This window comes from Ictalurus punctatus, chromosome 10, assembly GCF_001660625.3.
Source record: "Ictalurus punctatus breed USDA103 chromosome 10, Coco_2.0, whole genome shotgun sequence".
Lineage (NCBI taxonomy): Eukaryota > Metazoa > Chordata > Actinopteri > Siluriformes > Ictaluridae > Ictalurus > Ictalurus punctatus.
Window position 1 is genome coordinate 28911679 of NC_030425.2, and position 12046 is coordinate 28923724.

The following is a 12046-nucleotide window of genomic DNA, read 5'->3' on the forward strand; positions in this document are numbered from 1 at the left end:
TGGAATGTAGACCTTTCCAATATGGCAGACGTGTTGCCGTAGCTAGCATAAAAGGCTAAGGCTGGGTCTACTTTTTTTGCTGTATTTCTAAGCGCGACGCCCAGAAACCTTCGACCAATCAAATTTACGCACACGGACGTTTTACCCAATCGGAATTCACGAAGTAATTACGTAGCCGCGTTCCCACACTGACCAACTTAGGCACTGTGTTTTGTCCGACTTTTAAAACAACTTCTTTACTCCAGAGCGTTGCTGTTTTTGTTCGGAAAAGGCCCTTTCCATCGGCGTGTAAGTAGTTAAATTATTTCTGACGGATTTTTTGCTGCCCATTAGCTTTGCTAGCTTCCACTGAAATGTTTTTTTTTGCTAACTGACTTAGCTAAGTAGCTTGTTAGCTTGAAACGTCAGACTGTTACAGTAAGTGGAAATATTTACGTTGGAGAAATTCGATCTGTTCGTGTCTACTTAATGAGCTCTTCTCACGTTGACTTCGTTAGAATATACAACTTCTATTAAATGTTTTTTAGATGTTGTTAATGTCACTTTTCCCCCACGTCTCGCGCTCCATTAACGTTACCTGCAAACGAAACTCGCGTGACGTGACGCGTGCACTTCCTGTTTGTCCGTGCGCGCACGAGCTGCGGTTAGAGAGTGCAATCTCCTTATCCAGATAAGGAGGAAATCTTCATTTCTTCACCTTAAAGCAGTAAAATAAAGTTTAGAGAAAACCCACTTAAAACGAGCCGCGCGACTTCTTTGGGCTTCATCATTTAGTAATGAAATCAGTTTCAGAGTCAGAGAGAGTTTCATCCGAAGTTCACCGAGTTTCAGCAGCAAGCTGTGGGAAAGTTCTCAAGGTGATCTGAGTAACTGCTTTTAAGGTCCAGCGTCCGTCCATCCATCTATACATCTATACATTAATTTATTCATTCATTCATCCATCCATCCATCCATCTATACAGTCATTTATTCATCCATCCATCTATACATTCATTTATTCATCCATCCATCCATCCATCTATACATTCATTTATTCATCCATCTATACTGTCATTTATTCATCCATCCATCTATACATTCATTTATTCATCCATCTATAGTCATTTATTCATCCATCCATCTATACATCTATACATTCATTTATTCATCCATCCATCCATCTATACATTCATTTATTCATCCATCTGCCCATCCATCTATACATACATTCATCCATTCATCCATCAATCTATACATTAATTTATTCATCCATCTATACATTCATTCATCCATCAATCTATACATTAATTTATTCATCCATCTATACATTCATTCATCCATCCATCTATACAGTAATTTATTCATCCATCCATCTATACATTCATTCATCCAGCCATCTATACATTCATTCATTCATCCATCTGTCATTTATTCATCCATCATCTATAAATTCATTTATTCATCCATCTATACATTCATCCATCCATCTATAGTCATTCATTCATCCATCCATCATCTATAAATTCATTTATTCATCCATCTGTACATTCGTCTATTCATTTATTCATCCATCCATCTATACAGTCATTCATCCATCCATCCGTCTGTTCATCTATAAATTCAATTATTCATCCATCCATATGTACAGTGCATCCGGAAAGAATTCACAGCGCTTCACTTTTCCCACATTCTGTGATGTTACAGCCTCATTCCAAAATGGATTCAATTCATTATTTCCCTCAAAATTCTACAAACAATACCCCATAATGACAACGTGGAAGACGTTTGTTTGAAATCTTTCCAAATTTATTAAAAATAAAAAAACAAATAAAGGACATGTACATAAGTATTCACAGCCTCTCAAAATTGATCTCAGGTGCGTCCTGTTTCCACTGATCATCCTTGAGATGTTTCTACAACTTTTTATTGGCGTCCACCTGTGGTAAATTCAGTTGATTGGACATGATTTGGAAAGGCACACACCTGTCTATATAAGGTCCCACAGTTAACACTGCATGTCAGAGCACAAACCAAGCCACGAAGTCCAAGGAACTGTCTGTAGACCTCCAAGACAGGATTGTGTCGAGGCACAGATCTGTGGAAGGGTACAGAAACATTTCTGCAGTATTGGAGGCCACTGTGCTCATTGGGACCTTCATCATCCGTAAATGGAAGAAGTCTGGAACCAGCAGGACTCTTCCTAGAGCTGGCCGCCCGGCCAAACTGAGCGATCGGGAGAGAAGGGCCTTAGTCAGAGAGGTGACCAAAAACCCGATGGTCACTCTGACAGAGCTCCAGCGTGTCTGTGGAGAGAGGAGAACCTTCCAGAAGAACAACCATCTCTGCAGAACTCTACCAGTCAGGCCTGAATGGTAGACTGGCCAGATGGAAGCCACTCCTCAGTAAAAGGCACATGACAGCCCGCCTGGAGTTTGCCAAAAGGCACCTGAAGGACTCTCAGACCAAGACCAAGACAAATATTGAACTCTTTGGCCTGAATGGCAAGCGTCATGTCTGGAGGAAACCAGGCAGCACTCATCACCTGGCTAATACCATCCCTACATGGTGGTGGCAGCATCGTGCTGTGGGGATGTTTTTCAGCGGCAGAAACTGGGAGACTAGTCCGGATCGAGGGAAAGATGAACGCAGCAATGTACAGAGACATCCTTGATGAAAACCTGCTCCAGAGCGCTCTGGACCTCAGACTGGGGAGAAGGGTCATCTTCCAACAGGACAACGACCCTAAGCACACAGCCAAGATAACGAAGGAGTGTCTACAGGACAACTCTGTGAATGTCCTTGAGTGTCCCAGCCAGAGCCCAGACGAACCCGATTGAACATCTCTGGAGAGATCTGAAAATGGCTGTGCACCGACGCTCCCCATCCGACCTGATGGAGCTTGAGAGGTCCCGCAAAGAAGAATGGCAGAAACTGCCCAAAAAATAGGTGTACCAAGCTTGTAGCATCATTCTCAAAAAGACTTGAGGCTGTAATCGGTGCCAAAGCTGCTTCAACAAAGTAGTGAGCAAAGGGTGTGAATACTTATGTACGTGTGCTTATTTTTATTTTTAATAAATTTGGAAAGATTTCAAACAAACTTCTTTCACGTTGTCATTATGGGGTATTGTTTGTAGAATTTTGAGGAAAATAATGAATTAAATCCATTTTGGAATGAGGCTGTAACATCACACAATGTGGGAAAAGTGAAGCGCTGTGAATTCTTTCCGGATGCACTGTACATAAATTTATTCATCCATCTATACATTCACTTATTCAACCATACAACTATGAATACATCTCACACTTACTCACACTCGGATCACCACACACACTCGCTCACACTCGTGTAACAATTCCACCTCTTACAAAGCACTGACACTGGAGACTCCTTCCATAAATGTTAAATAATCATTTCCACAGCACATCATTTATCAATTCCACAAGTTTTACTTTTTAAAATTTGTTTATTGTCAGTGGAGCGTCCTCCGTACACGTCCCTGTGAATGAGCCGTTACCATAGAAACGATAACGTATTAGAACGGGCACTTTAATTATATATAAAGCTGCGCTGCTGTCAGACCTGCTGTTATAGAAAACTAATCAACTCCTCCTGACCAATCACAATCCAGAACTCAGCAGCGCTGTGGGAGAAATATATTATAAATTGTTGTTTTTATTTATTATTAGAAACAGTATAAAATGAGGTGTGTGTGTGTGAATATTTGAGTGCTGAAAAAGTGTTTGTTTATTTAACACTTTCTTATGGATGTTGTTTCAGGCTCTGAGCAGAACAGAGGAGTTTGGAATGCTCAGAAAATGAACGGAAACACAGATACATCCGTACGCAAACCTGGGTTTTATTTACCCCTCTCTCTCTCTCTCTCTCTCTCTCTCTCTCTCTCTCTCTCTCTCTCTCTCTCTCTCTCTCTCTCTCTCTCTCTCTCCTCTCAGTAACAATAGTAACAATACCAGTGCTTGGTGTGTTTAGTTTGTTGTGCTTGTTTTCGCAGAAGTCGGCTGTGAGCAGTGTGGAGAATCGGGCGTGGTCAGGGTGCGTGGTGTTGTTCCTGCGCTGCTGTGGTCCAGAACCTGATCTTCTGTCCTTCTACAAAGACCAGCAGGAGAAGTTCAGTGTCTTCAAGACCATTAAACTCACTCTGTCAGGTGTGTGTGTGTGTCGGATAATGTCAGACACACTGCTCGTTAAGAGCATTACTGTGAATTACCGTAAACGTCCGTTGCTCTTGTCGTTTTCAGTCTTTACTGACTTTCTACGTAAAATTTCAAATATAAATAGCAAAAACATTTTGTGCTAGACAAGACTAATCACCTGCGAGATTCAAACTGGTGCTGTTTTGGGGAAAGATTGGGGAAAGGTTTATTTATTTATTTATTTACCTCTTTTATGGCAGCAGCCCTGAATTGTGTCAATTCTGTATGTTCGGAAATGATATTTTCTAAATATTTTAGACCTGAGTCTAAACCCACTGGAAGATTTCATTTCTATTATTCTTTCAGGCATACTGTTTGAACCTTTTTCACTCCTGGGCAGTCCATTTTCTTTGTAATATAGATAATATTTAGACAGTATCCAAGCTCATATATTATGCTATTTTAAGTAAGAAAAAGAGAAAATTATAAAAGAATCTGGATGAGAATATAAACGAGCATGAAAAAGTCGTCATTTAATATGGAAATAATTTTAGAGCTCTGTTTAATAATAATGTAGTAATAATATATATTCCGGTGCATCTCCAAAAAAAATCGTGAATATCGTGGAAAAGTTCATTCTTTCCATAATCGAGTTCAAAATGTGGAACTATCATATATTCTAGATTCATGACGCATGATGTGAAATATTTCAAGCAGTTTTTTTTTTGTGTTAATTTTGATGGTTAGTGCTTACAGCTCACGGAAATCAAAACTCCAGTATCTCAAAATATTAAAATAAAGAATTTATAATACAGAAATGAGGCTTTAAACTCTCGGTCTGGTTCAGTACACACGCACACAATCACGGGGAAGATGAAAATAAACGTTGCGTTTCATTTGGAAATCAAGGTTCCAGAGTCTGGAGGAAGAGTGGAGAGGAACAGAATCCGAGCTGCTTGAAGTCCAGTGTGAAGTTCCCACAGTCAGTGATGATTTGGGTTGCCATGTCATCTGCTGGTGTCGGTCCAGTGTGTTTTCTCAAGTCGAGAGTCACTGCAGCATCTACCAGGAGATTTTAGATACGTCATGCTTCCATCTGCTGACGAGCTTTATGGAGATGCTGATCTCCTTTTCCAGCAGGACTCGGCACCTGCCCACAGTGCCAAAACTTCTAGTAACTGGTTTGTGACCGTGGTATTACTGTGCTCGATCGTCCAGCCGACTCGCCTGACCCGAACCCCATAGAGAATCTACGAGAGACGCCAGACCCGACGATACAGACGAGCTGAAGACCGCCATCAAAGCGACCCGGACCTCCAGAACACCTCAGCAGCGCCTCAGGCGGATCGCCTCCACGCCACGCCGCACCGATGCGGTCATTCCTGCACAAGGGTTAAAACCCCGACCGAGTATCAGCGCATAAATTAACACCCTGTTCACAAGGTCCACATCTCTGTATTATAAATTCTTTATTCGAATAATTTGACATACTGGATGTTTGACTTGCATGAGCTGTAAACTGTAATCCTCGAGATTTAAAAAAAAAAAAAAAAAAAAAAGGCTCGGAATGTTTCACTTTATGTGTAATAAATCTAGAATATTCAGTATCTCACAAAAGTGAGTGCACCCCTCACATTTGTGTAAATATTTGATGATATCTTTTCCTGTGAGAACACTGAAGAAATGACACTGTGCTACAGTGTAAAGTAGCGAGTGTACAGCTTGTGTAACAGTGTAAATTTGCCGTCCCCTCAAAATAACTCAACACACAGCCGTTAATGTCTATTTTGAGGGGACGGCAAATTTACACTGTTACACAAGCTGTACACTCGCTACTTTACACTGTAGCACAGTGTCATTTCTTCAGTGTTGTCACATGAAAAGATATAATCAAATATTTTACAAAAATGTGAGGGGTGTACTCACTTTTGTGAGATACTGTATATAAAAGAATCTATAAAAGTTCCACTTTTTGAATTAAATTACAGAAAATAATGAACTTTTCCCACGATATTCAAATTATTTTGAGGTGTGTGTGTGCGCGCACACACACGGTGTGTATTGTGATGTAATTTATCATGATTATATTATTTATATTGTCACATCTTTGAGCATTAACATTGAGGCATCTGTGTGTTTTCTTCTGTAGCAGCAGATGCTTATGAAATATATATATATTTTTAAAAACCCGTTTCTCTAACGAGTACCACGGACAAGAATTTCGGCGTCACTAACGCAGGCGAGTATTTCAGCAGTAATGACGCCATGCTGTGGATCAGATGTTGCAGGTGGACTCGATGGTTATGAAATCCTCAAGCTTCATGACGCTGATCCGTTCCTGGGAGTGGAGCTGAAGTTCATGGACATCAGTCCCTGTAGGCGTTTCCTGGACAGCTACTCGTGTGGCTCGCTGCTTCAGTTCCTGTCCCAGCATGCATCACGCCTGCTCTCCATTCCTGACGGTGTGAGCGTGGAGGCCATGCTCAAGGCAGGAACATACACCTTGGACCACAGCCTTCAAGATCAAGAACGCTGTCTACAGCTCATATACCAGTCTCAGGTACTCACTCATTCACTCACGTACTCACTCTCACTCACTCAATCATGCAAACACTCATTCACTCACACTCATTCCTTCACACGCTCACACTCACTCAATCATGCAAACACTCACACTCTCACTCAAACTCATTCCCTCCCTCCATCATAAGAATAACCTAAAATCTAAAATAAATAAATAAAATGAAGGTAATGGTAAAATAAATCCCATAGTGGATGACTTTTTTTTTTTTTTTTTTTACCGTAAGTGTTAAAAGATCATTTTGAATGAAAGCGTATAAACACGCTAACGTATTTAGCCGCTGGTTTATAGCCCGTGCGTTTGCGGGATGACGAGGTCACGCAGCTCGAGCAGCAGCTACAGAACAGCTATATCCCCCCCATCCCGACACAGAAGGAAGTGCCCAAGAACTGCTTCCTGTTCCAGAAACGGCTCTTCGGTGTGTACCGTTATGTTTCATCTTTTATCCTTATGTTGTGTGTAAGAACAAAATCAAGAACTGATTTCAAAACTAAGGACTCGGGGGTCACTTATTATCCATTTTGAGTTTCTAGGAAATTAGGGATGCAGCGAAACTTTGGCCACCAAATAATTTCATCTGAAAATGGACAAAAAGAATAGTTTCAGCTTTCTTTCTATCTATCTATCTATCTATCTATCTATCTATCTATCTATCTATCTATTTATTTATTGGTCTAAAGGAATAAAAATGCAGCGGACTTGCTGAAAGACGTTTAATTTGATTAATAAGCATATTTGTTGTCCAGTCAGTTTTGTGTGATAATTAATAGTATTAATTAATTCAGTGCTTTTTGGTGGTTTTCATCATACAGTCATACGATGTATACAGCAGTACAGAAAGCTAATTGATGATGATGATGATAAAATCGGGACACTTTTGGTTTTGGTTTTCAGTTCCTTAATTTGACGTACGGTTAAGATTTAGGTCCTGCTTTTTGTTTTAAACGACAGTAATGTGATTTAAAGGCAGACGGGCGGTGGCAGGGATGTGGAGGTGTTGGGTTCCATTCTGACACGGACATGGCCGAGGACTGATCCTCCGTGTGCTGGATTTGTGTTTGCTGAAGGAAACGAGATGATGAAATTTTGAGTAATGTTTCTGTCCTGTTTCTGTATGCGTCCCAAAAGACGACAGGCCTCTGACGCCCGCAGATCAGCAGTGCTTCGCTTCTCACGTGGGCCGCGATTGGAAGCGAGTGGGTCGAGCGTTACAGAAGAACTGCCGGGCGCTGAAGGGGACGGCCATCGACAATCTCGCTTACGAGTATGAGAGGGAGGGGCTTTACGAACAGGCCTATCAGCTACTCAGACGCTTCATCGAATCAGAGGGCCGGAACGCCAGGCTGGGGCGTCTCATCGGCGCGCTGGAGGATGCCAAGCTGATCAACATGGCCGAGATCATGTTGGACATTCAGCCCAGAGAGTGAGGGACTCGAACTGCGTGCGTGTGTGTGTGTGTGTGTGTGTGTGTGAGTCTAACTGGGTCTGGTACCTAAAGGTGTAGAGTTTTTTAGTTTATAGCTTCATATAACATTTTTAAAAATGCAGCATCGTCCATTTAGGTAAAAGAATATAAGATTAGATTAAGACAGCGGCAGCGTTGAGAACATCCTGGTGCTAGTTATATAGCTTTCACTCCTGTTGAATCTGAATCAGAGTGAAACTGATTCATTTGATTCGTTTGGTTTGCCTTAAAAAAAAAAAAAAAAAAACAACCTTGTTTGAGGTGTGTAGAGAACTGAAAACGCTCGCATAAAACGGTTTCATTCTTTGCTCTGAAAAACAATCCGGGGGGGGCAGGAAAAGCAAATCTTTTACCAAATAAGGGCGTGTAGAAATCGCAAAAATGACCCGAGCACGGAGAACACGGAGCCAGCCCTGAATGAATGATTATATGATTATGTAAGGTCTAAAGTGTTTGTAATTTTGTGTGTCGTATCCAACTTCTCAAATTCACAGGACTCAGGGCATTTCAAGCAGCATGTTTGATTCACTTTCCACAGGTGAGTCGATTCAGAGTCGATTCACTTTCTCACCGGAGTTCACGAGCGCTCGGACGCTCTCGGGCCCGAGTGTGATCGCGGTGAGTGTTCTCCCCTGACCTAAAGAACCGCACCGAACACACCAGGGTTCTGTTCAGACTCACTAAACATTGTGTATGTGAAGCGTGCTTAACGCTGACGAGAGCTTCGAAGAACGAACAAGTCCAGAGTCGCAGCAGGTCATCAATCCTTTTCTCTTTTTTTTTTTTTTCTTTTCTTTCCTTTTTGCATTCAGAATCAACTATATCATGAAGAGCTGCACTTGTTCCTGTGTGTGTGTGTGTGTGTGTGTGTGTGTGTGTGTGTGTGTGTGTGTGTGTGTGTGTGTGTGTATTCACGTCAGGAGCAAGACCAAGAGCCAGTGTTCTACATTCGGAACCGAGAACTTTTTATTTTTTATGTGCAATCCAGAAACGTGGAACAAACGTTGGCGAGCCCATTCCTGTCTGCTGCGAGTCCGTGTTTATCGCTCTGTATCTGCCTGGTCTTTAATACGGAACCGATTCCCTGCGGTATCGGATCAACCGTGTATAAATGAACTGTTCCGTATGAATCGGTCTGTTTCAGCCAGTTATTCGTGTAAGGATTAGATTGCATGCTTGCTTGTTTTGGTACACGGGAAGCAGAAGGATGTTTAGAATCGTAAATGCTTTTGTATTATTTACTCGATTGATTGATTGATTGATCGTCTAGCCATGTAAAGAATTACAACGAGCGACCAAACGATCAAAGTGTAGAACAAAGAGCCTTAAAAAAATATCCAAAGAGGTGCCAATAATTGTCACGTACACGGGAAATAACGTAACGGTCCAATTTGTCACTGAGCAAATATTTGGGAAGGTTTTCTTCACTCGGTTCCGTGAACGTTCGGTGAAAATCTCGGATGTTGTTTACTGCAGGCTGCACTGAATTGTGGGGAAGATGGACCCGATGCCAATATGATTCATTATGAATGCGAAAGATTATTCGATAAAATGTATTAATAAATAATAACAGTGGTAATAATGATAATTGTATGAATAATACAAGAGACAACTACATCCTTGACGTGTGTGTTGGAGGTATTTAAAGGGTTTTTCGTTTTTTCTCATGACCATGAATGTCTCTCACTGCTCTATATGAAGAATTTTTTTCTCTCAAATAAATCTTTTCATGTTTGTAGAACAACACACTTCTGAGGATCTTATTTCTGTGTGTGTGTTTGTTGTAAAATACGGACTTGGTGGTGTGATGAAGCCCAAACGAGTTTTTTCCTTTAACGGCATGTCTGCAAATGTTTTATTCCTCTTCTACCGCAGCCATTCGCCAACAATTTTTATTTATTTATTAAATAACGCCTCATTTAATGTTAACAAGTTCTCTCACCAGCCGCTCTTCATTCTCTCTCTTGATGTTAATAAAACAAAACAAAAAACCGCCGCTTGTTACAGAGAAACCGCGACGAAGCGTAAACTCCTCTGTCCGGAAGAAAAGTCACAGCTTCACCTCTGACTGTTAGAAAGCGCCGACACGGGAGACTCCTTCCATAAAAATGTTTCGTAAACACATTTCTCCTTACAGAGAAATGATTACAAATACTTACGCCCCGTCCCAAATGGCACACTCCGCCCTTACGCCCTCCTCCAAGTCCACACTGTGGTGACGTCAGTTAATGCAGACCTACAGGGCGCTAAGGCGCGAGTCCACGAGGGCGATGGGGCTATTGATAGACTGCTTTTGGGACAGATTCGATGTCGTGACACCGGAAAGAGGAAGATGTTGCCGGTTGTTGTTTGCATTGTGGCGCTAGCCAGATGGCTTGCTATGCAGAGACATCAGCATTGTTTTTATAAGATAACCATTGACAATGGTCATAGCCTGAAGTTCAATTCCATTGTATATGACTATAATTTCACTTGGTTTTTATCTTCAAACTAATATAATGAAATATTACTAAAAGCTACAACTACAATTACATTGTTAATCATTGTTAATTATAAAAACAAAAGCTTACACTTAATAATCCTCTTCTGTCACGTTGGATAAAAACCTGCAATTGAAACTCCTCCTCTGCTTTCAGATTGGTCTGTCGCAAGGAGCGTTGGGTGGTAGACTGCCGTGAGCCTGTAGCATAGTGGGCTTCGATGAACGCCGCATCAATGAGGCGCTCGCGAGAACCCTCACGAGCACTAAAATCACAAATGGGACTCAGTACGGACTCGTAGACTTCATGAGAACGTGCAACTGAAGGCCACGAGACCACAAGTCCACACGAAGTGCGCCATTTAGGACAGGGCATTAGTCATTCATAACAATGTGTAAGAGCGAGGAATGTAGCTGTGACGTGCGGCAAAAGGTTGTTGGGCTTCACACGATGGGGCGTGTCTATAAGAAAATAGCACAAGCATTGAAAACGTCCATTTCCACCATCAGGGCAATAATGAAGAAGTTCCAGTCCACTGGAGATGTTATGAATCGACCTGGAATTGGACGCGTGTCTGTATCGTCTCAACGCACTGTGAAGAGGACGGTTCGAGTGGATAAAACATCTCCAAGGATCACAGCTGGAGAGCTGCAGATGTTAGTTGTGTCTTGGGGTCGGAAAGTCTCCAAAACTACAATCTGAAGTCACCGACATCACCACAAGCTGTTTGGAAGGGTTTCAGGAAAAAAGCCTCTACTCTCATCCAAAAACAAACTCGAGCGTCTTCAGTGTGCAGACACGACTGGAACTTCAAATGGGATCGGGTTCTACGGTCAGACGAAACCAGAATAGAGCTTTTTGGTAATAAACACAGAGGTGGTTTTGGTGCACACAGAGAGGTAGCCGTATGGAAAAGTACCTCATGTCCACGGTTAAATATGGAGGAGGATCTTTAATGTTTTGGGCTGTTTTTCTGCCAGAGGACCTGGACATTTTGTTAGGATACATGGCATCATGGACTCCATCAAATATCAACAGATATTAAATGAAAACCTGACTGCCTCTGCCAGAAAGATTAGAATGGGCCGTGGTCGGATCTTCCAGCAGGACAGTGATCCAAAACATCATCAAAATCAACACAGAAACGGTTTACTGACCACAAAATCAAGGTCCTGCCATGACCATCCCAGTCCCCTGACCTGAACCCCATAGAACACCTGTGGGGTGAACTGAAGAGGAGAGTCCACCAGCGTGGACCTCGAAATGTGAAGGATCTGGAGAGATTCTGTACGGAGGAACGCTCTCAGATCCCTCGCCATGTATTCTCCAACCTCATCAGCGTTATAGGAGAAGACTCAGAGCTGTTATCTTGGAAAAGTAGCGAAAGTA

The 12046-nt window shown here is 41.9% G+C and overlaps 1 protein-coding gene across 1 annotated transcript; it reads left to right on the forward strand.

Annotated features, from left to right (window-relative positions):
- The first annotated feature begins 156 nt into the window (after positions 1–156).
- Positions 157–9921, forward strand: tradd (tnfrsf1a-associated via death domain). Its single transcript, XM_017478156.3, has 6 exons — positions 157–288; positions 3758–3819; positions 3990–4143; positions 6411–6691; positions 7004–7130; positions 7841–9921. The coding sequence occupies exons 2-6, from the start codon at positions 3796–3798 to the stop codon at positions 8137–8139; spliced, it is 885 nt and encodes a 294-aa protein (XP_017333645.1). The 5' UTR covers positions 157–288; positions 3758–3795; the 3' UTR covers positions 8140–9921.
- The last annotated feature ends 2125 nt before the right edge of the window (positions 9922–12046 follow it).

Bases quoted from the DNA above. Each gene is read 5' to 3' on its own strand.
- tradd (XM_017478156.3), top strand. From the start codon at position 3,796: ATGAACGGAAACACAGATACATCC. The intron at 3,820-3,989 runs GTACGCAAACCT...TTGTTTTCGCAG, and splicing joins ACGGAAACACAGATACATCC to AAGTCGGCTGTGAGCAGTGT. The intron at 6,692-7,003 runs GTACTCACTCAT...GCTGGTTTATAG, and splicing joins AGCTCATATACCAGTCTCAG to CCCGTGCGTTTGCGGGATGA.